General features: G+C 35.5%; 5 protein-coding genes across 9 annotated transcripts in view; all 5 read right to left on the reverse strand.

Annotated features, from left to right (window-relative positions):
- Positions 1-61: 61 nt before the first annotated feature.
- LOC129802418 (gustatory receptor for sugar taste 64f-like) lies at positions 62-771 on the reverse strand. Its single transcript, XM_055848245.1, has 3 exons — positions 536-771; positions 222-474; positions 62-164 (listed from the first exon to the last, which is right to left on the reverse strand). Exons 1-3 carry the CDS (start codon positions 769-771, stop codon positions 72-74), a joined length of 582 nt encoding a protein of 193 aa, XP_055704220.1. The 3' UTR covers positions 62-71.
- An 8,482-nt stretch (positions 772-9,253) lies between these two features.
- Positions 9,254-14,125, reverse strand: LOC129809496 (gustatory receptor for sugar taste 64f-like). The gene is made up of 4 exons (XM_055859340.1): positions 14,007-14,125; positions 10,279-10,823; positions 9,794-10,220; positions 9,254-9,728 (listed from the first exon to the last, which is right to left on the reverse strand). The coding sequence occupies exons 1-4, from the start codon at positions 14,123-14,125 to the stop codon at positions 9,374-9,376; spliced, it is 1,446 nt and encodes a 481-aa protein (XP_055715315.1). The 3' UTR covers positions 9,254-9,373.
- Positions 14,126-14,419: 294 nt separating this feature from the next.
- Positions 14,420-14,819, reverse strand: LOC129809497 (gustatory receptor for sugar taste 64f-like). The gene is made up of 2 exons (XM_055859341.1): positions 14,571-14,819; positions 14,420-14,513 (listed from the first exon to the last, which is right to left on the reverse strand). The coding sequence occupies exons 1-2, from the start codon at positions 14,817-14,819 to the stop codon at positions 14,421-14,423; spliced, it is 342 nt and encodes a 113-aa protein (XP_055715316.1). The 3' UTR covers position 14,420.
- A 19-nt stretch (positions 14,820-14,838) lies between these two features.
- On the reverse strand, positions 14,839-27,455 carry LOC129802473 (gustatory receptor for sugar taste 64f-like). The gene is made up of 2 exons (XM_055848386.1): positions 27,324-27,455; positions 14,839-15,759 (listed from the first exon to the last, which is right to left on the reverse strand). Exons 1-2 carry the CDS (start codon positions 27,453-27,455, stop codon positions 14,839-14,841), a joined length of 1,053 nt encoding a protein of 350 aa, XP_055704361.1.
- LOC129809499 (ataxin-2 homolog) overlaps positions 20,168-27,805 on the reverse strand; it is a 39,304-nt gene continuing 31,666 nt past the window's right edge. For all 5 annotated transcript variants that reach the window (XM_055859348.1, XM_055859344.1, XM_055859343.1 and 2 more), the window contains one exon: positions 20,168-27,764. In XM_055859348.1, coding sequence (XP_055715323.1) covers positions 27,465-27,764 — 300 coding nt within the window. In that variant the 3' untranslated portion in view covers positions 20,168-27,464. The remainder of the gene's footprint in view (positions 27,765-27,805) is intronic.

Below are 27,805 nucleotides of genomic sequence, written 5' to 3' on the forward strand. Positions count from 1 at the left end.
AGTCAAGGGGCTAGTACATAGTTTAAGTAAACATATTATCAACATTATTGACACAGCTGACGACAATTTAATTATTCGCAAGGATCGGAACTTGGAGAGTCCAAAGTACCGGATTCGTTGAATTGCATGAGAACAAGTTCGTAAGTCACAATTGTTCCGGTGAGCTGAAAGGAAGAATTCAATTTTTATCATAATAGCGATTTCTGTGGATTTGCACATACTGAGAGAAGGAATGGACGGGTTATGAAGAAATATCCATTTCCTGTCAGGGATACACATTGATTGTTGATGAGCTCGAGGAATCTCTCAGTTTCAACATTCCATCCTTCTGTGGGAATTTTTCTCAGAATGAGAGCGGGCTTTCTGGATTCTGTGTGAATCTCAGCCCCAAACAGACACATCCCAATAGTTCTACCAATAAGGTAGAAGAGTGAGAACCAGAAGTATACACTGTAAGTCCATGGTTCCATATTGCTGGAATATAAAAGAATATTTTAGCATGAAGAAAATCCGCGATAAATTTGGAAATAAGTACTTGAGGTTGTTCAAGAGCTGGACACAAATGTAGTATAGATTGGAAAGAAATGACTGAACAATTATATGTGCCAGTGTCCTATCCATCATCTCAATAAGACCGCATAGCAATTGGTAGTCCTTCTTCTGCTGTGCCCAGAAAGCCACAGGCATGCACTTTCCCTCCACAAGCTTCAGCCGAGTATTAAATTGTCTCAAAACTGAGGACAATCCAATATTGATGGACATCACAAACATTCTAAATAAAAGTCGCATAGAACTAGGCGATTTCAAAATATTGTGGGAAAAAGATTCCAGTGCAACTCTTGGTATTTGAAACCGGTAAGGGTACGAAGTACAATAGATACCCGAGTGAGTCTTTATGCTTTATAGGGACAGGACTTGTGGTGATCTAGGGTAAAATGCCCATGCTTTACACGGTCCCAAGCTTTACAATGATTTAATTTTTCCCATGTTTCTGAATAAATGTGACTTCGCAATATATTTTAAAAACAGGACACTGTCCTGTAGTTTTTAAAACATAGGTGCGATGAGTCATATTTATTGAAAAACATATAAAAAATTTAGTCATTATAAAGCTTGGGACCGTTTAAAACATGGGCACTTTCCCATATATGCTTAATTTTCCGATGGAAGAATTCGAAAGCCAGCAAAGAAAACAGAGAATATAGATATGGAATAGCAAAAACTCTTTATTACAAAAAAACTGATGTTTAAAAACATTATTTTAGGTTTTTATAAGTAAAAAAAAGTTTAGAAAACATCTAGAACAAATGCTTTTGAATAGATCTCTGGTGAATAAAAAATAAATTTATAATGAATTGAAAATACCAGAATTTGGGAATTACCAGAAAATCAACTTTTTTTTTTAAATTTCGATATAAAATGTAAATTAAGGGGATGAACTCCCTCCCTTCTTATATCAATGTCCAAGAATGTGTGCCTCCAACAAATTCACAAGGTTCACTGTAAATCCACAATTGGACTAGTAGATAGTTTTTACAACAAAATGTCATAGACGGATTACAAGTTTAAGCTTTTAGGAAGGGTCATTCACCCGCCGAAAGATTTAGTAAAAAAATCTGTGTTTTCCTATCTTGGAAAGATTATACCACCTCACGCATCCAGAGTTATTTCCATAACTTTTTAGCTACTGCCCTCTTCGTTGCATTACCGATTTTGGTGTACAAAGAAAATATAATATAATAAATTTTGAAATAATAATCTATTTTTGCCTTAGTATTTTCTACTGTTTTTTTTTGAAAACTACTTAGAATGGGCTGGTTTTTATGCTTTGCAAAGATCAGTGTGTCTTGAAGTGAGTTACATTGTACAAATATACAATAAAGAACAGCGAAGAGACTGGGCTCTTCTACATGGTCATTGCTTTTTTGCGCCTTCATTGCTTTTTTACACGTGGAAAAAATATTCAAAAAATTGCAGCACCAAACCAATTTTTGCACCAATTTGATGTTTTTTCCGTTCTCTGAGACATTATTCTTTAAAAAGAAAATGATTTATTAGTAAAATTTGCCAAATCTAGTCACATCTAGTTAAGAGCAAAAAGCAATTGACTGAATTGACTGGTCAATTGCTTTTTGCTCTTTTCTCAAGGTACCTACTTGTAATCGGAAGATTTTACTAATATATCATTTTCTTTTTAAAGAATATTGTATCATAAGGCGTAAAAAACACCTATCAAATTAGTGCAAAAATTGGTCTGATGCCGCAATTTTTGATTATTGTTTCCACGTGTGAAAAAGCAATGACCATGTAGAAAAGCCCAGCCTGTTCGCTTAAGTAAACTATCCAAAGCAATCAATTTTTTTACTGAGAATTTTTTACAGCTGTAGCAGATCGGGTAGTGTTTTGCTAAAAATATGATCAGTAAAAATGTAAATTTGTAAGTAATGAAATTAGCAAAGAGTAAATTAAGAATATTATTTTGTGGTCAGACGGGACGGACGATACTTAGGATAATTGCCGCGAGATGGCTTATAACAGACGAAGACGGACGAACAACGAAGGACAGACAGACTTGAGTTGGACGCCAAAGAGAGTGGACGAAATAAAGAAAAACGTAAAAAGCTGTTCTGAGTGTTTTAATTCGAATTGAAATGGAGTCTACAACTTCAGGTGTGGGGTTGAGCTTGGCTCCCAGCCTGGAAAAAATGAGTGAAGTGAGTGAAATCCTGAGTGAAATGGGGGAAGAAGTTCCGCCCACAGCATCGATGATGCAGATTCGAAAAATTTTCAAGAGAGTCGTCGTGGGCTTGCCGATGGCGGGAAAATGCAGAAAAGACGCCAAGGGCTTTTCTGCTGGAGACTCCCCTGAAAACTTACCAAATATCAATCAAAGAGCCGACACTGATTCAGGTGTTGAGAGTGCGTCCAATTATGAGGGAACAATGCAAGCGAAGCCCCAAAATTCGGTGGAAAATTATGCTGAATCGAGCGTCAGTGTTGATCACCTCGAAAATGGCGTCCCTTTCCGTGACAACGTTAATGTCATTGCAATTTTGGGTGGATTATTGCGCGCCTTGAGTGTCTCAAAGAGTGAAAATCAGCTAAAATGCTCATTCAAAGACATTGAGAATGCAGTGGAGCATTTTTCTGGAGATGATGGATACAAGATCCAGCAGTGGATTGAGGATTTTGAATTAGTGTGTGACGACTTCGAAGTGCCACCAAAATCCCGTTTGGTTTTTGCCCGGCGTCTTATTGATTCTGGCCCAGCAAAAATCCTCACTCGTACTCAACGCTTCAGAGAGTGGAGAGATTTGAAAACAGCCCTCATCAAAGAATTTGGACAGTATGAGACTGTGAGAGAGGTGCTGAAAAAACTCAAGCAGAGGATAAAGAAGCAAGATGAAACCTGTCAAGAGTACGTTTTGGCCATTCAAGCCATGGTTTCCGGATACCCTATTCCGGAAGAGGATATCATTTGCGCTATCATCGAGGGACTTCAGGATCAATCATCAAATATCTCGATGATTGCAGGCTGCAGGACTTTGGACGAATTGAAGTTGGCAATGCGTCGCTATGAGAGAAACATTTTGAAGAATCCTTCTTCGAGTGGGGACACATCCAAAGCCTCTTTGGCTTCCGATGTTGCTGCTAAGAGTGGAAATAAACCCCGTTGTTATAATTGCTCTGAGCCTGACCACATTTCCTGGAGATGTCCAAAGCCTAGACGTGAACGTGATCCGGATTGCCCACTGTACAGGAAGCCGAAGACTACAGCAGCAGTTGACGATGGGGAAAATGGGAATTTTCAAGAGGGTGACGAGACTAAGCCACTTCTTTCTCATCAGCCGGTAAGTGTGACGTTCAATCCTGGTTCTGGTTTGGGGATCACTATCAGTCTCTCTTCTCTGTTGGATACGGGCAGTCCAATTAGTTTAATTCAAAGGTCAAAAGTGCCAGAGATGCTTCTGCCTCAACGTGAGTGCACAATTTTACCTTATCGGGGACTAAGTGGGGTTAAAATTGAAAGCTTTGGAAAAATTATTTGCTCAGTGCAACTGCTAAAAGTTTGCAAATCCATTGAATTAATTATTGTCCCTGACAAAGTGTCCCCATTTGAGATTTTGTTGGGCAGAGATGCTTTGAAACTACTGGGAATCCAATTGACATTTATGAATAGTGAGTTTGTACCCAAGAAGCCTGAAAATTTCTCAAAAGAAAAGAATTTGACCATGTGTACTTTGTCCAATTATGAACCAGCGGATGGTGTTGGCTTTGAAACTGCAAAGAATTTGCTTGATGAATTGAAGAGTGAAGTTAAAATTTCAGATCTGAGTAAAGTTGAGGACCAAACTATTTTAAATGAGGGGAAGAGGGAAAGCAATTTCAGTGGGAGGCAAGAGAAAGATCAGTTATTTGAGAGCGAGAGAGAGAATAAACTGAGTGAAATAAAGGAAGTAGTTTCTCTTGAAGAGGTTCAGGAATTTGAGTATAATGAAGGGAGTGAAACTGTAGAAATTAGTGACGTAGAAGATGTATTTGGGGATGATGAAACCTTGCTGGCATTTATTATTGAATATTCTGAAGCAAATAGTTTCACAAAGCAAGACGATTTTATTGGAGCTTTGGTTGATGTGAGCATTTGTCCAGATTTGTCTGAAGAATGTCAAGATAAATTGAGAGTACTTGTCCAAAAGCATTATCATGACAAATTTTGTGAAGAGAGAAAATCTGATAATTTTGAAATGAAAATTCGATTGACAAGTGATGTCCCTTTTTATTTTCGCCCACGTAGACTGGCCTATTCTGATAGGGAAAAAGTTCGCGAAATTGTCAACAATCTGTGTGAGCAAGGAATAGTTAGGCCAAGTGATTCTCCTTATGCTTCACCAATCGTTCTTGTAGACAAGAAGAGTGGAGATACACGAATGTGTGTCGATTATCGCTCACTGAATAATCTCACGGTTAGGGATAACTATCCACTTCCGCTAATAGAAGATTGCCTAGAGCATTTGAGAGGCAAGAGTGTTTTCAGTCTGATTGATTTGAAGAGCGGTTTCCATCACGTGAAGATGGCTGAAGATTCCATACAGTATACTGCATTCGTAACACCAGAGGGCCAATATGAGTACTTGCGAATGCCATTTGGGCTCAAGAATGCCCCCAGTGTATTTCAGAGATTTATTACAAGAGTTTTGCGGAAGTTCATTGAAGGAGGGCAAATAGTGGTGTATATGGATGACATTCTATTAGCGAGCGCTAATTTCGATGAGCATTTGAAAACGCTAGAGCAAGTACTCTCCTGTTTGGCAGAGAATGGGTTGATTATTCAAATGGGAAAGTGCAAATTGGGGTATTCCTCGATCGAATATTTGGGATACCAGGCATCTTCAGAGGGAATTCGTCCTAGCGAGGACCATCTGAGAGCTATCCAAAACTATCCAACGCCACAGAATGTGAAGGAAGTCCATTCTTTCGTGGGACTTTGTGCTTATTTCCGGAGATTTGTTCCAGGATTTTCAACTATTGCTCGTCCCTTGCTGTCTCTTCTTAAAAAAGATGCGCGATTTGATTTTGATGATTCTTGTGCAGAGGCTTATGAGGGGTTAAAGAGACGTTTGATTTCTTCGCCAGTTTTGGCCATTTACGATCCAAAGAGAGAGACAGAACTACATACTGATGCGAGTTCGTTGGGATTTGGAGCTGTGTTGCTTCAGCGACAAAATGATCAGAAATTACATCCAGTAGCGTACTTCTCAAAAAGTACGTCTAAAGCAGAATCAAAGTACCATTCGTATGAGTTGGAAACGTTGGCAATAATTTATGCCTTGAGTCGTTTTCGAGTTTATTTAAAAGGGATATCTTTTGTGATTGTTACAGATTGTAGCTCACTTGCGATGACGTTGAATCACCGATCAGATAGCCCACGTATTCAACGATGGGCGCTTGAATTGGAAAACTTTGATTATAAAATAGTCCACCGAAGTGGGACAAGGATGCATCATGTTGATGCTTTGAGTAGATGTTATCCAATAGCGGCCGTTGACTGTGATGATATAGATTTTCAACTGAGTGCGACTCAGAGTAGGGATAAGATGATTAGAGATTTGAGGGTCAAGTTGGAGAAGGAAGATAATAAAATGTTTGCTTTGAAAGACGGTTTGGTTTATAGACGCGATCAAAGAGGGAAGTTATTCTTTTACGTACCGGGAGAAATGGAAGTGAATCTGATTCGACAAATTCATGAGAAAATCGGACATTTTGGCTCGCAAAAGACCTATGAGAAATTGCGCACTCACTATTGGTTTCCAGGGATGAAAGAGAAAATTGACAGTTATGTGAAAAATTGTGTGAAGTGCCTCTTTTACTCTACTCCCGCGCGAAGCAATATGCAGTCCTTGTATAATATTCCAAAACACCCAGTGCCTTTTCATACTCTGCATATCGATCATCTCGGGCCGTTGCCTTCGCTAGTATCAAAAAGGAAGCATATTTTGGTAGTGGTTGACGGATTTACGAAATTTACGCGAATTTATGCTGTCTCGTCAACAAGCACGAAGGAAGTGTGCTGCGCGTTGAAAAAATTCTTTGACTATTATAGTCGACCAGTGCGAATCATATCAGACCAAGGGAGTTGTTTCCGCTCGAATGAATTTAAGTCTTTCCTTGCCGAACGGAATATTGCCCATGTAGAAGTGGCAACAGCGTCCCCACAAGCAAACGGGCAGGTAGAGCGTGTTAATCGGGTTATTACTCCGATGTTAGGGAAACTTAGCGAACCTCTTCAACATGCAGACTGGGTGCGCCAGTTGAGCAAAGTCGAATTTTCTATTAACAATTCTTTTCATCGTTCAATTGGAACCACCCCAAGCAAGGTTCTTTTTGGTGTGGAACAGAGGGGAGAAGAGGTAGATCATTTGACTGAGCATTTGGATGCTAAAGAGTTAAATAATGAGCTACGAGATTTGAGTGCTCTGAGAGAATCCGCGTCGAAGAAAATAGAACAAGTCCAGAAGCAAAATCTGAGGCAGTTCGAGAAGATCCACAAGAATCCGTTGGTTTATAAAGAGGGCGATTTTGTTTTGCTACGAAATGTTGATACTACGGCAGGTACAAACAAGAAACTTATTCCTAAATTCAAGGGTCCCTACGTGGTGGACAAAGTTTTGCCTCATGACCGATATGTAGTAAGAGATGTTGAAAACTGTCAAGTTACACAAATTCCTTATAACGGAGTTATTGAATCAAAAAATTTGAGACTATGGAGATCCCCAGACTGTATACAGGGCAGGAGTTGGGCGGATCACGCCACTGATGAGAATGAAGTGTGAATTTTGATAGTTATAGTATTTTTATATTAGATTAGATGTTCACTGGACTTTTTGAAGAAAAGAAAAAAAAAGAGAAAAAATGTTAGATGTTAAGTAGACGATAGGTGACATGACGAAACAAAATGACGTTGGGATCGGGTCGATCCCTAGTTAGGTCGGCCGAGTTGTGGTCAGACGGGACGGACGATACTTAGGATAATTGCCGCGAGATGGCTTATAACAGACGAAGACGGACGAACAACGAAGGACAGACAGACTTGAGTTGGACGCCAAAGAGAGTGGACGAAATAAAGAAAAACGTAAAAAGCTGTTCTGAGTGTTTTAATTCGAATTGAAATGGAGTCTACAATTTTAATTTTTGAATAATTAAAATGGATTTTCTACTTATCAAAAGTGAATTTTTACTGACCATTTTGCATTTTTTGACCCAAATTAAATCATCAGGGGATAATAATAATAATAATATGCTGGCACAACATTCTATGAAGGAACAAGGCCTTCCCCAAAGGGAATTTCTAGACACGCATTATTATTTTTTCTTTTACGGGGTGAAGTTGTCAGTCCCATGCCCGTGGAATCAAGTGCAGTGGAGCTCACTGGATGCAATCCGAACGCCTTTAACGCCAGAAAAATTCCTGGTGACCTAAAGGGGATTCGAACCCGGGACACTTGCATCATAGAGCGAGTGCTCTACCACTTGACCCATTAAGTGCCCTAAACTACTATAACCATAGGGAAGACTGGGGCAAAAGTCACAAATCTAAAATTTTAAAATTCAATATCTTCCAAGATAAATAAGATAACGGCTTAAAATTTTTTCATAGAGAGCCTCCATAGATCTTCTTCAATGTCGTAAGTTTGTTAGAATTTGAACAAGGAATTTAGAAAATAAAAAAATATCGAAATTTTCAGCCCTATTTTTGAAATATTTTCCGTGCAGAAGATATCAATTATTAGCTACTTATATTAAATTTGATGCATTACTGGTGAATATCTCTCAAATTATCTGGATATTTTTTGAATACGAATCCGCTATCTATTTTAGAATTTTACAAAGATTCTTTTCTCCAGAAATCCTTTTACTAAAAGTGACCACTTGGGGTAAAAAGTAACAAAAGCTATGGAGCAAAGAGTAACAAAAACCGAAACAATTTCTGATGTCCCACTGTGATAAGAAACGTTAATGCTATGTGTCGCCGCTTGTTGTTTGTATTGGTCAAACGATTTGCAGTCTTTTGTGTGTTTTTTTGTAAAATAGCTTAAAATGCGTTTTTTTCGCTCAGATAGAGAAAACTGTGTTTTTTTAGAAGAATAAATTTCCTATGAAAATATGCAATCTAGGTATTTTACTTAAATTTACGGTATCCCGTATTAAAGCGAATCAAAATGTGATAGTATTTTATGCCTGATACTATTTGCCCCAGCATTTTTGAGAATGGTCACAAAATTACCTTTAAGAAAACGGCTCGATAAATATATTTCCTTAAAATAGAAGAAAATGACTTTCACAGAGTTGTAGAGCGGTAAATTTCATATAAAACTGTACTAATTAGAAATTTTGGAAGTGCTTGGGTAGCTTGTAAAAAAAATAAAACATCCGTTTTCTGACTTTTTGCCCCAGTCTCCCCTATTTATAAGATATAATATAACAGATTAATAAAGGGTTTTTGTGCAAATCCAGAATCCAGATTTGTGATTTCTTTAGCCTTATACATTTTCTAAGGTGTCGCTATATATTTTCAAAGCGCCTTATTGTTCTAAATGGAATAAAATGGAAAATCCTATAATAAGAAGTATAGTACTTTGGGGACAGAAATTGAAATAAAACGAATTTTAGAATTAAGAGAGAAAAGAGAGGAAATAATTGTACTATTAGTAACAATGATTTTACATAACAAACTCACATGAAAAGCGACATTAAGACATCAATTCCTTATTTTTCAATACATCGGACTTTGATAGCGCGCTACTCGTCTCCCATGTATACTTTGTGTGACTTCTTCGAAAGGTTTATGTCTTAAAACTTATAATATGAAATATACTTATGCCTTTAAGAGTGGGCTACAGGGGTTAACATTTTCAATTTCTTCGTCTTGATGAAATTGCAAGAGAACTAGTTCGTAGGTGACAATTGTTCCAGCCACACTGAGTACGAGTCTTCTGGTTAGATAGAAAAACTTCATTCCCGATAAGGCAATGGTGTCATTGGACACTTCTTCGTAGAATCTCTTGACTTCCAAACACCAGGATTCCAGTGGCACCACCCGGAATATCTGAATAGGTACTTTGGCTTCTTCATTCACCTCAGCAGCATAGAGAGATACAGCCAGTGTGCGAGCAATCAGGAAGATCAAGGAAAACCAGAAGTAGAAGGTATGAGTGAGCGAATCTTTGGGGCTTGAATGACAGGGATTTTCGTATTAATGCAAAAGACAAAAAATAGAAAAAACGCAAGGACTTACTTTAAACTATTAAGCAGTTGGACGCAAATGAAGAAAAGGTTATTGGAGAAAGACACAAGAGTTATGTGACTTATGTGATTATCAACAGTCTCACAGAGATCACACATCCGTCGATAGGCAGATCGATGCTTTTGCCAGTACTCCTCTGATACTGCTCGACCTTTGTAGACCACTAATTGATTATTTATCCTTTTAAATCCAGTCGATAGCCCTATGCTGATTACCATCACGAAGCAATCCATGTAACTCCACATAAAAGTGCTAATGAAGTTGATAATCTGAGCACAGATCGCTTTTTCCAATGAATACTTTGTATATGCAAAGAGTTGCGTGAATTCTTGTTTAAATAAAGATGTTATGGGATCGTCCTTTATTGGACAAACTTGAGTATAGTGTACGAGCGTGGCCAGAGAGAGAAGATGCTCAACTAAATGAAGGAACACACCTTACTAATCTATCCAAATTTGAATATTAAGGTAACTTACTCAAAGAAAATACCATCACGGCAGCAGTTACAATATACAACTTTTTCCTCAGATGTCGTTTCTCCTGGATTTTTTGAGATGCACTGAAACACATTTCTGACTTTTTCCACTCTTCCATCAGTGATGGCCATTTCCTAGCCAGGCCAATAAAAGCATAAATTATATACAAATTGGATGTGTAGAAAATAACTGGAACAACTTTCACAAATTCAATTTTTGAACTCAAACTGTAATGTAATGTAATTATAGCATATATTCCAGTGGCTATCAATGCTACAAGGCTATAAAGTGTTCGGAAACTAAGCCAAGTAAATCTCATATCTTTGGGATTTTTCGAAGTAATACCAGTTACGGGCATTACACCAAAGCATTGAGCCATTATGACAATTTTCTTTATGGCTTGCTGAAAACTTCCATCGTAGTTCCAGGGATATTCTTGCTTGATATTGTAGGAGAGTGGATCTTCAGATTCTTTACCAAACGTCTCAATGGGACGTTTTGCCAGGGGTTCAATTGAAGATGAACTTACAACCGGTGTAAGAAATCTGAAATGAGTAAAAAAAGTAGAAGAAACTGCCCATGCTTCGTACGATCCCATTCGTAATGGGTAAATTTGGTAAATTATTCCTATGTTTTTGAAAAAATATAACTCCACAATATGTCTTGAAGACCGGCCACCTTCAAAAAAATATGAACAAAAAAATATGAACAATTTAGCCATTGCAAAGCTTGGGATTGTACGTAGCATGGGCAGGTACTTTCCTTTAATTCTACAATTATTAGAAAATCCTTTTTAAATTATTTAATTTCAAACTTGTTCCATTCTAAAGCGTTTTAATAATTCACAAACATTTACGAACAATTTTACGATTTTTTTTCTGTGTAGAATCCCATCAAGTGCACCTCAGTAGCTTTAATGGATGCAGATAATAATCTTTCCCAAAAGGTTTGCTTATTTTTCTCAGGACGTTTTATGATGTATATCTTGTTCTATTAGACCTATTTCTTATTATCTGTTATACCAAATGACCCTAAGAAAGCTGTTTATTGTAACTTACGAGAAGTGTAACATTCCTACATTTCACCTTTCTTTCAATTGAAAGATGTGCCACCCATATCGAACTTGGAAACCTTCTGGCTTTTTTCAATAATAAAAATGCTTGAATTCTTATTTTTCAATCTGTTAATGATCTTTTCATTTTTAATACATGTTTAGGATATTTAAAATAGTGTCATAAATGTTACACTTAAGAAAAAACCTAAAAAGTTACAACTCTATGGCAGAGTTGAATTAACTCTACGAATGTCGATGTAATTGTTGCTCTTTTTCGTTGTAAATTTTAGTAAATAGAGTTGAAACAACTCTGCGTCCGAGTTGAATTAATTCGTCGGATATCGATGTAATTATTACTCTTTTTCAATGTAAAATTTCATCTCGACTGAAGTATATGCTTAAGTGTTTTCGTTTTAAGAATATACTTCAGTCAAGAAGATTTTCGCGTGAAAAAAGTTCATAAGGAACATCAATTAGAAATATGCCTAACAGTGCTTCATGAAGACATGTGCTTGCATCATACGTGATATTTCGCTCGGAACATAGGGAACTTGGGGTCAAGAAAATATTAATAAAGAAAATGATAAAATAAAAAAAAACATAAAATTGCAAAACATATTCATTTTGGGATTTGAAAGAGTTATTTTAACTCTAAAAGAGATTTTTTTTTAACTCCTGAAACCAGTTATTTTCAGTGTTAAAAAAAGTATTTACACTCTTTTGTCATGTAAATTTAAGGAAAAAAAAGTTAAAACAACTCTTTCGAATATTATAACTAAATAGAAGTAAAATCAACTCTTAAATATAGAAATTCGAAAATCACGACGAAAAAGAGTTAATTCAACATCGATTCGAGTAAGTTATAATCGATTATTTTTCTGAGTGTAGAGATCGTTCAAAATGGAGTTGATCTTTCGAAAACAAAATCTAGATTTCGAATTTTTCCAAGCCAAGTTTTTGCTGTTTTTATCAGGTTGAGAGCAAAATCACGAACCAAGTACTTGACCTTTTAGGAAAGAAACAGTTTTCAGAGACCGACATTCAACAATAAAAATAAAACCGACCGATTCGACAGTTTTTTTTACCTCTATGAACGATAGCTCAAAAATTTAAGAAAGTTCTATGAAAATACTTATGAATGATAAATTTGACTATACAATAAAAAGTACTATGTATGAGTATTGTAGTTCCTATAATCGAAAGGGTTGTGCTTAAAAAAGTTGGAAATATAAAAAAATAATTAATAATATAATAATTGAGCTTTTAATATTATATAGCAAATAGTTGTAGATTTGCAAAAAATATCCTAGATTTCTGCAACTTTCTCAGGGGACTCTCGACATTTTATTTTTCCATACGTTCCATACGTTTTTGTATAGTTGCACTGAAGACTATTGGCAAGTTTTTTCCTAAAGAGAATTAACTTATAAGTCTGATATATTTCGAAATCGTGCATTAAAAGCTACCTAAAAATACATATTTCATAATGTTCGCCAAAATTATACAAGAACTACGCGCAAATTTGTTTAAGTTGCGGTGCAAAATTTTTAGAAGGAAAAGTGAAAAATAGCTTCATTTTTTATTAGGTTTGATGGGCTCCTGAACTTTCTACTTTACGATTACGTACAAAATTTAGGAAAAAATAACTTTATGTAGTTAGAAAAAATCTCTTGTAGACTCCAATCCAAATCTGTCTGTCCCTCGTTGGTTCGTCCATCTTCGTCTGGTATAAAGCCATCTCGCTGAGGATCTCGCGGCAATTATTCTAAGTATCGTCCGTCCCGTCTGACCACACTCTATGGGTCACCTATAACCCAATCGTCCTTAAAAGGTTAAGCCCAATATGCTCGTTTTTTAGCAAATCCAAGTGCAATCTCCTTTCCAAAATTTGATTGAAATTACGTGTCGACCTACGTGTGGGCCTCAGTGGATCAGTGGATAGAGCAGTGGCTCTATGACTGTGAGGTCTTGGGTTCGAGACTAGGCAGCTGCTGTAATAGTCTCTAATTCGTCCAGTGAATGAATGGAAAAGTAATGCCAATACATTGACAATGAGCCGCCTAAAAAGAGAGGTTGGTATAGGAAATAAGTTTCGACATGCAGAGTTCAGTCGAATACAAATACTCATTCACTGCCCAGATCCACAAACCAAGGTTGGTTTACCGTGATGTAAAAGCGGTACTGTGTGTATCAGAACGCACACAGAGCACTGTGATATGGAGCAGGTTTCCTCGCCTTGGGGGTTTAAGATAGAACAGGAGAATGGGGAGTGCATAATGGGCCCCCAAATAAGTGGCCTGGATGCAGCGGTTCCGCAAGGAATATTAACCGACCCATAGACAAATCTTAATCTTACGTGTCGAAAATCCATTTTTTGATATCCCACGAACTTATAGTCATTTAATATTTTAAACGATAAAAGCAATTAATAAAGAAAGAAAAATGACATAAAAACAGAAAACAGATAATTCTTATGAATTTAGATATTGTAGAAATGCGCAGTGGATTTTACCTCATTTCCAAATACAGTATTTGGTTCTAGGTAAGTTTATAGTCAATAATATAGAATTCATAATATTCTAATGGCTAAATTACAATCACACATCCAACAAAGTTCAAAAAACATCTTAAAATTTTCTTCTATATAAAACCTTATAAATTTAAATTGACGTACCTTATAGTTTTTATTTTTGGAGAATGTGAGTTTGCGATTTTCCTGGAAAACTTTCCATCCCACGCAGTCCTTCTGTGAACCTTCATTTGTCCAGTTTTTCGAGAGTGTCCGATTCCCATATTTCTTTAACGGAAAACAGAGCCTTATTTAAAGTGTCCTGTTTCCACAAGTACATTGATCACTTTTTCCAACTCAAGTGTAAACTCCAATGCGTTGGTTGAGACACAAGTATGGTAAATGACTTTGTTTACAACTTTTTGTTTTCAACATCCTCATCAATTCACATGACACGCCATGCCTTTCAGGAATGTGTGATTTTATCACACTGCAAAATGATAAATATAGTCAAGGGGCTAGTGCATAGTTTAAGTAAACATATTATCAACATTATTGACACAGCTGACGACAATTTAATTATTCGCAAGGATCGGAACTTGGAGAGTCCAAAGTACCGGATTCATTGAATTGCATGAGAACAAGTTCGTAAGTCACAATTGTTCCGGTGAGCTGAAAGGAAGAATTAAATTTTTATCGTAATAGCGATTTCTGTGGATTTGCACATACTGAGAGAAGGAATGGACGGGTTATGAAGAAATATCCATTTCCTGTCAGGGATACACATTGATTGTTGATGAGCTCGAGGAATCTCTCAGTTTCAACATTCCATCCTTCTGTGGGAATTTTTCTGAGAATGAGAGCGGGTTTTCTGGATTCTGTGTGAATCTCAGCCCCAAACAGACACATCCCAATAGTTCTACCAATAAGGTAGAAGAGTGAGAACCAGAAGTATACACTGTAAGTCCATGGTTCCATATTGCTGGAATATAAAAGATTATTTTAGCATGAAGAAAATCCGCGATAAATTTGGAAATAAGTACTTGAGGCTGTTCAAGAGCTGGACACAAATGTAGTATAAATTGGAGAAAAATGACTGAACAATTATATGTGCCATTGTCCTGTCCATCATCTCAATAAGACCGCATAGCAATTGGTAGTCCTTCTTTTGCTGTGCCCAGAAAGCCACAGGCATACACTTTCCCTCCACAATCTTCAGCCGAGTATTAAATTGTCTCAAAACCGAGGACAATCCAATACTGATGGACATCACAAACATATCCACGAAATTCCATATAAAATTCGCATAGAGCTGGACAATTTGAGCAAAAACTGCAGTTACTTCGTGATATTGAATTAAAGAAAATATTTGTGGAAAAGATTGTTTGAAATATCTCTCTACAGAATCCCAAATTCCAATACAACTCTTTGCCTTTGTAATCCCCGCGATTATGGATAGAGCTTCTTCGATGATTGTGAGAATCGTGACAACGATTACCAGGATATATAGTTTTTTCTTCGTGGAAATTCTATTACAATGTTGCTCACAATTGGGCAGAATTCTCTCAATCTCGGTCCATTTGTTCATTGTGCTGGGCCATTTCCTGGCTAACCGGATGAAGTGAGCACATGCCCAGAAGAGGAGAGAATAGTTGATAAGAGTGATAAGTTTTTCATAAGCTAAACGGTTATTTATGAGCTTTCTCAGAGAAAGCAGGCACATCACTCCAAGTGCCACACAAATGACACAGGAGTAAAGCATTCTGAAGGATTTTATAGAGCACTGAAGATCTTCTACCCTCTCACCCTGGGTACCACTGACTGGTAGCAATGAAGCACATTGTCCAACGAAAATTACCGGTTTCAAACTTTCATGAAAGCTCGCATTGAATCCTCCGCCGGAATTGGATTTCTTTGACTTTATATTGGAAAATTCATCAAGAAAAATTTTCTTTTGCCAAGTTGGCATCACTTTAGTACACTTTTGGGGCATTTCACTAATCCTTCAGCTTGTTCCTCGCAATTCAAAGAACTTCCGGAACTTTGTGCTGTGTCTTTTTATAATTCATGGAAAATATGTTGTGTCATCATTGCTCAAAGCTGACGCCAAAGAAAAGCGAGTTCACCTGTCTATCACTGCCATAATTCTTTGTTGCAAGAGACATCGATTAGTAAAGTTGAATAATTAAAAGAAGATTGAAGTGCCATCAGGGGCTGTATTAATCTCATCATTTTTGGTTGCGACGGATTTTTATGTTTTCTGATTGGGTTAAAACTTTAACAAAGTGTTTCTTGCAGCTTCCTGATCATGATCACAAAGATCACAAAAATAATAAAGCTATTAAACTTTCACTACCGATTTCATTTTAGGATCATTTTAGGATTTTAGGAGCACTTTTAGAGGGAGTACAGATGTTACGAGTCTTAACAGACCTGAAGATTCATCATTTTCCACTAAGCCGCGTTTCGGTTTAAGTCGTAAGTCAGTCAAGGACCCTAAATTAAAAATAAATTGCGTGCTGGTAAACCCACAGTGAATGTAAACTTGATTTTAGGACAGAATATTCTTCCGGTGAGCGTCAGTTTTTGACTATAAATCCAAAAATGGAACACACAATATATCAGAGCTTTCGACACCTATCATGTTTTCCTTATTAGTGTTTGATGGCCTTTTTGGATATATGTTTTTGTTCCTAACTTTGCACATCAGTTTTTGGAAATTAGTTAGGAACATAGGGGGAAGTGGGGCACCTTTGAAATTGGGATTTTTCACCTATTTTTAAATAAAATTGAGCCCTATCGCGATATATTTTAGGTGCATAAATAGATTGAGAAGCTAAAGTACATTATGATATGGCGCAGTTCCACTTAAACATAGGTGTAAAATCCCGATTTCAAAGGTGCCCCACTTTCCCCTAGTAACAATTCTATTCAGCAAAGGGCTTTATAACCGTATTTAAAAGTAAATATAAAAGATCCAATCGATATCACTTCAACAAATTTCTGTTAAGGAACCACTCCAACTTCTTTCGAAATTTTCCAAAAGCTTTCTGATAATGTAGCTTTTAACAGAGAACTTCTAAAATTCCCCAGGGCATTTTCAGACGTTGTACATTTACTAATATATAGGGGAAAGTGCCCATGTTTTAAACGGTCCCAAGCTTTATAATGACTAAATTTTTTATATGTTTTTCAATAAATATGACTCATCGCACCTATGCTTTAAAAACTACAGGACAGTGTCCTGTTTTTAAAATATATTGCGAAGTCACATTTATTCAGAAACATAGGAAAAATTTAGTCATTGTAAAGCTTGGGACCGTGTAAAGCATGGGCACTTTCCCCTACTTGAGTAATTTGAATTTAAAAAAATGTGAAACTGTTCATGGTCGCAGACAATAATTATCCTAAATTAAACTCATACTGAAACAATGGAAACAATACTCTGATTCTGTTCGTGTTCCCGACAGAATCTTAATTTTAAATTTTAAAATATTTTTATTTCAACGCGAAATCTTGCAAGAATATAAAGACAAAATACATTTTAAGAATCAGAAGTGCGTCAAGAAAACCTTGAGCGAAATTAGTCGCCCCAGAGAGTCTCACAGGTTATTTTAGACAGTTTACCTTTCTGAATGATAAATCATGAAAGAATAAAAGTAAGGACTTAATCTGATCCGCGCAAAAATTGAAATGTATTAATAATATTAGATGAGCACATATATTCTGTCAGTAGAAGAGGTTGAATGTTTGGAGTGGTATATCTCAACTCCTGATGAATATAATTGGATGAGTGAACTATTGTTGGAAAGCTCGGTTCATTAGCTTTTAGAATCTGGTATACTTAATCTGCTATGGATAAACCATGGTCATCCAGGACCATTTATGTCGAAGAAAACACATTTTGCAACGTCTTTTTTGGCCATCTACTTCTGGGACCAGGAGTAACCCACAATTCTCGCACAAGGACTATTTGTTAGAGGAATTCAAAGGGTATAATTTGTGGAAGAAACTTTTTTTTTGGACATCTTACTTTTTTTATTCATCGACTTTTGCAAGAATTTTAACATTTTACACGCATAGAAAAAAATATCAGAAATCCTTCTATCTCATTTTCTGGACAAACTAATGAAGATATCGACTTGGAATGTTCTAAGTACTCCCCCATAAGTTGATCCAAGGAATCCAAATATCACATCAATTTCATCTCCACGTCTATCCTTCCCCTCCAGAAACCACTCTTTTAGGATTTCAGTGATTTTTTCCTTGCGTTTAACAATTCAAAATTCTTGAAAAAGTCGATGAATAAAAAAAGTAAGATGTCCAAGAAAAAAGTTTCTTCCACAAATTATACCTTTTGAGTTTCTCTAACAAATAGTCCTTGTGCGAAAATTGTGGGTTACTCCTGGTGCCAGAAGTAGATGGCCAAAAAAGACGTTGCAAAAAGTGTCTTCTTCGACATAAATGGTTCTGGATGACCATATGGTTTATCCATAGCAGATTAAGTATACCAGATTCTTAAAGCTAATGCACCAAGCTTTCCAACAATAGTTCACTCATCCAAATAAGTTCATAAGGAGCTGAGATATACCACTCCAAACTTTCAACCTCTTCTACTGACAGAATATATGTGCTCATCTAATATCATGAGAGCACTTGTCCTCAGCTGCGCTGCAGTCCACTCATTGATCTCCACTTTCACTCCAAATCATTTTATTTGATTTTAAATTAATTGAAAAATTGTTAGTGATTTTGCGCGATTTTTTTAATAATAATATATATGCAGCACTGTGTTTCGTACAGGGAAAAGTGTAGTGATAGCATTGAACAAATTAGGGGGAAGTCCCCATGCTTTACACGGTCCCGCTTTAGGAGGGTAACGTGTGGTATTTCGGGACACATTTTAGCACTTTTAAGTTTCAAACAGCTTGACTTCTCAAATAATTTTTTTTCCTTGTTGATAAAATATTTATGTTCCTTATGCTATCTAGAATAAGATTTTTATCGAAAAATGCATCATTTTTTTATATAAAATAGCAAAAAATGTACAAAAGTAAGAGTAGTATATTTCGGGACAGACAAAAGTCGCTATTATGCGAATAAATTTCACAGAGCCTCATTATTTACCTTTAAGTAGAAGTTCTAAACTTCACTCTTTCATAAAAATTTTGTTTAAATTTCACTTTTAAAGTGACTTAAATCGAAAAAATCTAAGCACTGTTTGTGTTGACATCTGCAAAATCTGCAAAAAAAAAAACACTGAAGGTCTTGTAAAAAGTGAAATGTGACACTCACAATTCACGCGTATTTCAAGCTTTAAATTAAATAAAATTTCAGGAGTTTTATATTTGTCTGATACGTAAAGAGATTAATATTTCATATAGAACTTTAATATAATTAGAAATCAAATTTTTATTGGATTTTTTATGTCTCCCAAAATACCCATATTATGTCCCAAAAAGCACATTGTCCAGAAATACCACACGTTAACCTACAATGACTAATTTTTTTGTATGTTTTTCCATAAATGTGACTCATCTATTCTATATTTTAAAAACTAGGGAAAAGTGTTTTGTTTTTAAAATATATTGCGGAGTCGATATTTATTCAGAAACATAGGAATATTTTAGTCATTGTAAAGCTTGGGACCGTGCAAAGTATGGGCACTTTCCCCTACAATCCTAAAGATCCTAAAAAAAATTGAAAAGAAATTTTTATTTCTTTTTCGTGGGTATCTTTTATGAGACAATTTTTTTACGCAATGATTTTTCCTTTTCTAAAGCGTTAAATCGTTAATACCAGTTAAATAAAACGTGACATTGTCCTTGTAGCTTTTGCCGTTTGTATAATATTCGGAAGTGAAATTAGAAAGGGTGATTGAGTTTCATTAGCCCGCTATTGATGTACGTGGCAAAATCCAGTCTTTAATTCGGGCCGACCACTCAAACCTTGTTGATGCCTTAATCTGGGTGTTAATTAATGGCTCAACGCTAGGTCCCTTACCCTCAGACCGGCAGCTAATATGATTTAGAAAATCTTTTGACTTTCAGATGAACCTTAACCCTTTTCAATAATCGTTGATTTTCTTTTTTATATCAAACCCTCTTTTAATCGAATTTGACGATTTCTTATGAATATTTTGAGAATAATTATCTATTAAAAATCCTATTTTTACGTACCTAACTTCAGCTCCAAGATGAATTCGTACATTCGCACGTATTCGTGGTATTCCTGAATTCTCACTTACCATAAGCTGATCTAAGTTTGTCACCGACTTATCGTGAACTATGACGTCTTATGCATAACAAAAAAGCTTCTCTCTCGAATGGCGTTTTATATAATTTATTTTCTTTTTCTTCTTGGATGTTAAATACAAAATTTTCTCATTTTTCTCAAGCCAACATTCACATTCTATCCTTTCGCATCCTCTCTCATCATCAAACTTTTCGCATTTCCACAGCAAATAGCGTTCTTTTTCATCTTATATCATTCAATAACTTTTGCTCTGTTTTTTTTTTACCGCCATAAGTCATCAATGTTAGCTTGATCATTTACATTTTTTTTATACTTCTCCCTCCTTGTATTTTACTCTTCACTTTTTTTTGTAACACAGTTCTTTCAGTTACTTGCTGTTCTTTAGCAATTTTTTTTTATTCTCATCCACGTGATTTTTGTATCTCGTGTAAAAGTCTATTTAAATTGGATTTCATTTTTTATTCACTTTTTGCAACGATCTTTTTGCAATTTCTATTTAAATCATCAAAGGTTAATCATTTGCTATATCTCTCATTCATTAATGCAACGTCGTCTTTTATTCTCATCGGTGATTTCTATTTTTTTTCCTTTTTTTTTAATTTTACTCCCTTTCTTAAAACGCATTTCTCTTTTTTGTCTTGTCACTTTCACATGCGCGAGCATTTTATTTATTTTCTATTATAGGAAAAGAAATTTGAAAAAAAATTAAAGAAAATCCTTCGAGGTTTAAGATTTCTATTTTACAATAAAATTCTTGGATTATGCTTTTGAAAATTATCTGGTATTCGTCTTTAATTTTCATTTTACGTCTTAAAAATTCTCTTCCTCTCCTTTTTTATCCGTGTGATAAATAAAGAACTTTTGTTTTCCTAGCAACATCCCCCCTTCACTTGCCCAATTAATATACCACATTTTTCTCACTCTTCAGATACATTCTAACTTTGAATTTTATTTTTTTTGTTTCTATAATTGTCAATCAGGATTTGCAAGGGTTGTTTTTGTTTCTTGTTTAGAAGTTATCGTTTTTGCTTTTAATTTACGTCACAGATTGCTTCTTGTTTCTCTTGTTGGTTTTTTTTCTTTTGTTACTTGTTTGCCTATTATAAGTTAATGAGACGATTGTGTTCTTTGTTTATTAATGATTCTAAATTATGATATTTGCATTTTCACCCACCCACTGTTTCTTGCACAGCTAAATCTCAACAGAATAGTCGATTAAACAGACACAAAACCTATTATCCATTTCAACTGATAATAACACACATTTCCTTCTATATTCTCCTCACAAAAAGTTTTGTTGAAGTTATGATGCCTCAATTCTGACAACAAAGGTAAAAAAAAATTGTTTGAAGCCTTACCTCATAGTCCCACATAATTTGTTTTTAGTACATGTTCTTTGATTGGTTGGATCTTGAAAGAATTTAAGGATTCAGCCAATCAGAAAAGCGCTGGGACTAAAATATTTTAAAGAATGAAATATTCAAAATATGAACAAGATTTGCAATTCCAAAATCAAGTTCTAAAAATAAAACTGTTTAATGTTCTTCGAAACATGAAGATTTGAAGGAAAAATCAACGAAGTTAAATTTACTTTAAAACTTTTATAACTCTTGTAGTACGACTCCCATAGTTTCATTTCAACATGTTTCATTCTTACATTCCTGCAGTTTTCTAAGTTATTAGTTGTTGTAGTTAGAGTACTACTCCGATAGAGTCAACCCCTAAAAATTTTAAACACCGCGAGAAAACATGTAAAATTCTAGGTTTAAGCTTTAAGGACGAGAGGGTCAAAAATTGGGGGTAATAAAAATCACTTTTTCCGACTTCTTTGAGCAAAACATAACTTTAGAAGGCCGTAGGAAAATTTTTTTTGGAACGCTAGTGTCCCTATCGTTCTTAAGGGGTTAATGTTAAACTTTTAAGCTGATTTTGTTAAGTACACTGAGAGAAATCCGAAAAAGTCAAAATAACATTCCGGAAATGTTAATTTTACCCTACAGTATTGAATCGAAATCGATGTAAATATTACCCCTTGTAGGTGTATTAGGGGTTAAAGTTACCCTTTCTCATGTTAATTTTGCCCTCAAAAAGGTGTAAAATTAACATTAAAAAATTTTGATATATTTTTACACCCGAAAAGTATTAAAGTTATGACGAAAAAAAGTTAATCGTAGCCTCTTTTTTTCTCAGTGTATGAACCTGAGACAATTTTTAACGAATGAAATAGTTACTGGAATAATTAATAACTTAGGTTATTGCAGATATATAATAATTAAAAGTGTTGACTCTATTGAAATCGTACTGTACTTAGTTTACTCCTCAGGTTCTTAGCCAACAAAAATACTTTAAAAATTTGCCACTAAACCTGGAATTTGTGGGGGCAATGCGAATTAACAATTTATTTAAATGGGGAATGGACCGGCTTATAAACGAAAAACTATGCAATAGGCCTCAGACTATCCGAGAGAAGCTAATCCAAAAAATGTCTGCATTGCATGACGGTCCGCCAAGAAGAGAGAGTTCTCCCTTTTTCTACTAACATGCCCATTCGTTACTGATAGTCCTATGATACTCGCTTTACACTAGCCCCCGGCGTAGTGTTTCTTTTTTTTTATAAGGAGCTGTGTGAAGCCAACTCAGAAATTGATCAGAAACTCAGCTTACACTTCTCAGAACAAGACATCATTTAGACAGAAATATAGTATATTTATCCCTCTTTACAAGGCTCAGAGTCTTGTACACAAGGCTCACCTCAATTTTGGCATATATCATGTAACGGTCGCGAGTGCGGAAAAATTTTCATACGCATTTGTATGTGAAAGTAAGAAATTGGCTTCAACTTTGAAGGCCACTTTCAGTCGTCTTCGCCACTTTCAGAGGTTCTGGTCCTGGAAGGGAGACTATTGTCTCGAAAGAGTGGGAATTTTTGCCAAACCAGAACATTTGTTGCTTATGGCGGGATTTATTGCTTCTACAAATTTTACATTTTTTCAATAATGCTTAAAGTTTTAAGTGTTGAAATTGTCTAAAAATCGAGGTTTATAACAATATTTGTTAATTTTTGTAAATCAAAGATCGCTGCCGTATATTTTGCCCTTAGATTTTAAACACAATGTAACGATTTTGAAATGTTTGTTTTTTAATAATATATGAACGAGAACACTTTCGACAAAATGGTTTCTACACGATGCCATTATCGCTTCTAGATCAACCCCTAAAGAAATTCAACCCATTCTTTACCATGGTATTATACATCATACGCAAATTGGGTGATTTTAGATGATTTATTTCTGGGCAATTGCTATCCGAATTGCTGTCGGGAATAGATTTTTAGTTACTTTGGTCCTTCAATTACTTGGGAAAAATAGTCCGACAGAGATGGAAATACATTTTGTTGATCAGTTTTCGCTTCGCGGAAGGTCATGCAAAATTTTTGCTCAAAATGGTGAACGGAAAATTCGACATCCCGACGAATTTCTTAAAATTGGCGTCTTTCCACTCTCTTCATTTGCATTCTAAGTTTGCATTTCAAAGTTTCGCATGAGAATGAGCGAGATGACTAGATCTAGATCTCACTCACTCTCATTTAAATGTCAAAAACATGTTTACAAAACAAAAGTTATTGTGGGCTGGGTATAATGCCCAACGCACAATAACTTTTGTTTTGTAAACATGTTTTTGACATTTAACTAAGAATAAGTGAGATCTATACCTAGCCATCTCGCTCACCCCTACAGAAAATTTTCAAAACATGTTTACAAACACAAGTTATTGTGCTTTAGGCATAAGTCCAAATAGTAAACATAAATATCAGTGTTTCGTGCTACCCCATGTCTACTACTGCCCCCAGTTTCCCTTAGGATTTTGCGCCGGATTATTAGTATTAGCTAAGATTCTTTACAATCTCATTAGTATTAACGACGGCTCCATTCCATACTATTTTAATGTTGTCTTAGAATTACATTACTTCGAAAGATATGTTTTTTATGGGACCGAGATCTTCAACTGATGAAAATTTGGTCATCCAGTGCTCCCGTGACGAGATATTCAATTTTTTTTGAAAAAAAAAGTACACAGGCAACATAGGCACTTGCCAACTTCAAATGGTTCTCCTGAAAAGTTATCATTCTGAGATAGAATAGTATTGAATGGATCCGTCATTATTGTCTTCACTGTACTGGAAGTTTTTAATAATTTTGCGACCATTTGAAAACGGGGTCAAAAATCATTTTAATGTAAAAATAGGCTACGCCCCTTTCCCTTTTGACGCAAAATAAGAATATTTAGGAGTTCGATATTTGGGTTTGGGAATGCTCAGAAGAAAATTGTTTAGAAATTCACTCTTTTTATGTGTCATCTTTGTGCATATTATTACTAATGTTGAGGTGGTCCCAAAAACAGGCCCGGGCACGGCGACTGGTCAGTTTATTGTACCTAATAATATCTTGGTTGATTAGAGCTCTATTTTGGCGCCCTTAATGAGGGACAGTGAAGTTCTAGCTCGAGTGAAGGACAATAAAATTGTAGGGGAAACCGGGTCAGAATTAGCCACGTATAGTCTTGTTAGAATATTGCAGCGTACCTTAAAAATAATATTGAGGAAACCACTATTTAGTAAACACCTCTCGTCCTATTCATTGCAATATTTATCAGCCTGATCTAAATACTTTTTCTACAAATTATAGGCAATGAGAAATATCACTTGCTGTATAATCTGCCCCGGTCTCCCCTATAGAGAATAAATAGTGGAAGACAAAAAATGAAAGACCAAAAGTAGAAAAAAATAAATATTAGAAAGTAGAAGTGTAATATAGCAAATGTGCCGATGGATAAAAACTAGCTTCAGTTGACTCAGTATCAAGAACAGGACGTGACCTAAAATCATATATGAGTGAAACTTTATGTTTCCCCCTATCAAGTCGGGTAGAGCTCACGCAAAATGTGAAATACTACTTCTTTCATAATAATAATCCAAAAAAATCCAGTATAGTGAAGAATTGGTAAAAGATGTTTACAGTAGACTCTCGCTCAATCGGCTCTTTCTCAATCGGGCGAAAAATTTTGTTGACAATTATCACGTTTAATTATGAAGCTAATTTGCTCAAATTCGCTGTAGTTCTTCCTATTTTATCGTGATTCTTTACAATTGAGCGCTTTTTGTGGAATTTACATAGGCTTTGGTGCCCAAATCTATCGATAAACCGGATAACTTTTGCCTCAAATGCCCAATTGAGAGAGAGTCTACTGTATCTAGTTCTTGGGGGGGGGGAGGCTTCGTGAAACCTAGTTTCAACATTTGTTTGAAGTATTTCAAAGATATCGCCATTAAACAGATTTACTTTCAAGCTTAATTTACTGAATACTAAACCTATTCTTAATTTCTTGTTTTCCTGTATTTTGTTTATAGAAAAAAAACGTAGGGGAAAGCGCACCACCTTCGGTCGACTCAAACTTCAAACAACTCATTTATTTTTAAAATATGTTTTTAATGAATTTGACCTATTTAGAACATAGAAAAAAATGAGTTGTGCGAAGCTTGATTTGTCCGAAGGTAGCGCTCTTTCTCCTAAATAAAATTTTATCTTCTAAAAAAAAATATTTCTATATAAAACTGTCAAATATTTTACTAATAAAGATATTTGATAGTTTTATTTTAATATCTTGCTTTCAGCTTAATTAATCTTTAAATTTTATTACCAAAATACAGGCTATTAACTTTGTACCTTCATTGGCAGAATTGAGACAAATAAATGATGATTTAGGGTGATATTTTCTTCTAGTTGATTTTATTGTATTTTTCAGAATAGGGATATTATTTCAAGAATTTCATGGAATTTGCAAAATGAAAAAGAAAAAAAAATATTTGGGAAAATGAAATGAATGAATATTATTTATTGGGGTTTTTTCTTCCCTTCTTAGCAACTTGTTCATTAAATAAATGGATAATTGCTGTTTTTCTTTAATTGCATCATAATGCGTACAAATGTATCTTTATCAAACGACAAAGTTATATCTTGATCTCCTTTTTTTAATATTATTTTTGAAATAATATGTCTTGTCACAAAGGAATGTTTTTTTTTCTTTTCTTAAATTGTGATTCATATTTTTAATCATTACCATAGAGAGATTATTTTCTTTTAAATTTGTTATTTTCAAAAAAAAAAAAAATATTGGTAACTGCTCCGTTGTATTCATTGTAAAAAATTAAAGGCAAATTAAAAATTTAAGGAATTTTCTTTTTAATGTATGAGTTTGATTGAATAAGCAAAATATCGTGATATTTCTTTTTCATTCGGATATTGCTACAAAGTCATTGCGAAATTAATAGATTGTTCTTTTTTTTTAATATTCTACAAAATATTGTATCTTTTGCAACTGTTTGTTTTTTTTTTCTTTTCTCCATATTTTGTATATTCTCTCTCTATCTAAGGCACGAAGAAGCTTTACTCTTTTTCTCTCATTAGATATTTTTCTCTCGATTTTTTTTTGTTTTGTTTTATCCATCAAAACCAAAAACCAAATGTACGTTTACGCTAAACGAAAAGACATTGAACTGTTTTAGCCACACAAAAATATACATTTTTTTATCTTCTTCTTTTAATAAACTCTTTTCGACTTTTTCACGGTTTTCTTCTATTTTTTATTATTATTTTTTTTCTCTTCTTTGTAATTATTTGTTGTCGAAGCAGTTCTCATCTCTATCTTCAATTTACCATTTATTCTTTATTCATCTTTCTAGTGATATCCCGTTAGAAAATGAAAGGAAAACAGATGTGGTATTTTCATTTTTAAGGCGATAAATGTTAATTGTTAGATCTCTTCATACCTATTCTTACGTTCTCAAGAGTTTCTTGTTTGGTATTTCTTTTGTTTTTTTTTCTTCTTCAAAGTTCTATACAGCAAAAATCCGTTTTCCGTTGCTCTTTTACATGCATTAATTTTCTTTATCTTCTCGCATGAACAGTGTCAATGATTTTTCTTTATTCTTTTTTTTTTGAATGTGGGGGTGTGTTTCTTTTTATTATCATGTCGATATGAGTCAATGAGATGTTTTCTTTTTTTCGCGAGAACACAATGAGTTTCATTCTTTTAAACTTTGTAAATGGTTTGTGAAGGGAATAAATGAGAATTGTATCATTTGGTGAAATGTCCTAAATATGCGCCATTTCCAGACACACCTCCAGACGCCCCATTGCCCCCCAAATTGCCGCCCGTCATAATACTCACACCATTCGTTTGACTTCCCATATTCGCCGCCACAACATTCATGCCGCCGACGCCGCCTGCACTCGCCACCATTGCCACTCCGCCGCCTGCCGCCACCGTCGTCGTCGCCCCGCTGCGCCCCACCACCCCCATCTCACTATGCTACTGCGCCGGATGCTGTTGTCCCATCAGAACATGAATATTACCATGTGGCGGCTGACCCGTGCCCTGGAAGTACGGGGGCATCAGCTGGGGTGGCGCCGCCGTGAGCACCGGGCACACCATCTGGAACTGCGGAGTTTGCGGTCCAGCCGGCGTAAACGCAGGCGGTCCCCCGCCAGCGGGGGATGGCTGTGGATGATACTGCTGATGGGGCTGTCCGGGTGATGGCGTTGTCGAGGGTGGCGTCGGTGCCAAGTATTGAAGTGGGGGTTGATGTGGTGCTTCGGGATACATTCGCATCTACAACAAACACAATTCGCAAAGTCACACACTTTGTCGTT

This window comes from Phlebotomus papatasi, chromosome 1 (genome assembly GCF_024763615.1).
Source record: "Phlebotomus papatasi isolate M1 chromosome 1, Ppap_2.1, whole genome shotgun sequence".
In the NCBI taxonomy this organism is placed as follows: domain Eukaryota; kingdom Metazoa; phylum Arthropoda; class Insecta; order Diptera; family Psychodidae; genus Phlebotomus; species Phlebotomus papatasi.

What these genes read in the sequence shown, in the direction of transcription:
- LOC129802418 (XM_055848245.1), bottom strand. Translation starts at nt 771, where the DNA reads ATGTTTGTGATGTCCATCAATATTGGATTGTCCTCAGTTTTGAGACAA. An exon ending in CAGCTCTTGAACAACCTCAA is followed by an intron (nt 475 to 535) that starts GTACTTATTTCC and finishes TTTATATTCCAG; the next exon opens with CAATATGGAACCATGGACTT. An exon ending in CCCGTCCATTCCTTCTCTCA is followed by an intron (nt 165 to 221) that starts GTATGTGCAAAT and finishes TCTTCCTTTCAG; the next exon opens with CTCACCGGAACAATTGTGAC.
- LOC129809496 (XM_055859340.1), bottom strand. Translation starts at nt 14,125, where the DNA reads ATGGGAATCGGACACTCTCGAAAAACTGGACAAATGAAGGTTCACAGA. An exon ending in CCAAAAATAAAAACTATAAG is followed by an intron (nt 10,824 to 14,006) that starts GTACGTCAATTT and finishes TACTCATTTCAG; the next exon opens with ATTTCTTACACCGGTTGTAA. An exon ending in CAACTGCTTAATAGTTTAAA is followed by an intron (nt 9,729 to 9,793) that starts GTAAGTCCTTGC and finishes CTGTCATTCAAG; the next exon opens with CCCCAAAGATTCGCTCACTC.
- LOC129809497 (XM_055859341.1), bottom strand. Translation starts at nt 14,819, where the DNA reads ATGGAACCATGGACTTACAGTGTATACTTCTGGTTCTCACTCTTCTAC. An exon ending in CCCGTCCATTCCTTCTCTCA is followed by an intron (nt 14,514 to 14,570) that starts GTATGTGCAAAT and finishes TCTTCCTTTCAG; the next exon opens with CTCACCGGAACAATTGTGAC.
- LOC129802473 (XM_055848386.1), bottom strand. Translation starts at nt 27,455, where the DNA reads ATGGGGGTGGTGGGGCGCAGCGGGGCGACGACGACGGTGGCGGCAGGC. An exon ending in TGGGAAGTCAAACGAATGGT is followed by an intron (nt 15,760 to 27,323) that starts GTGAGTATTATG and finishes TCCAATATAAAG; the next exon opens with TCAAAGAAATCCAATTCCGG.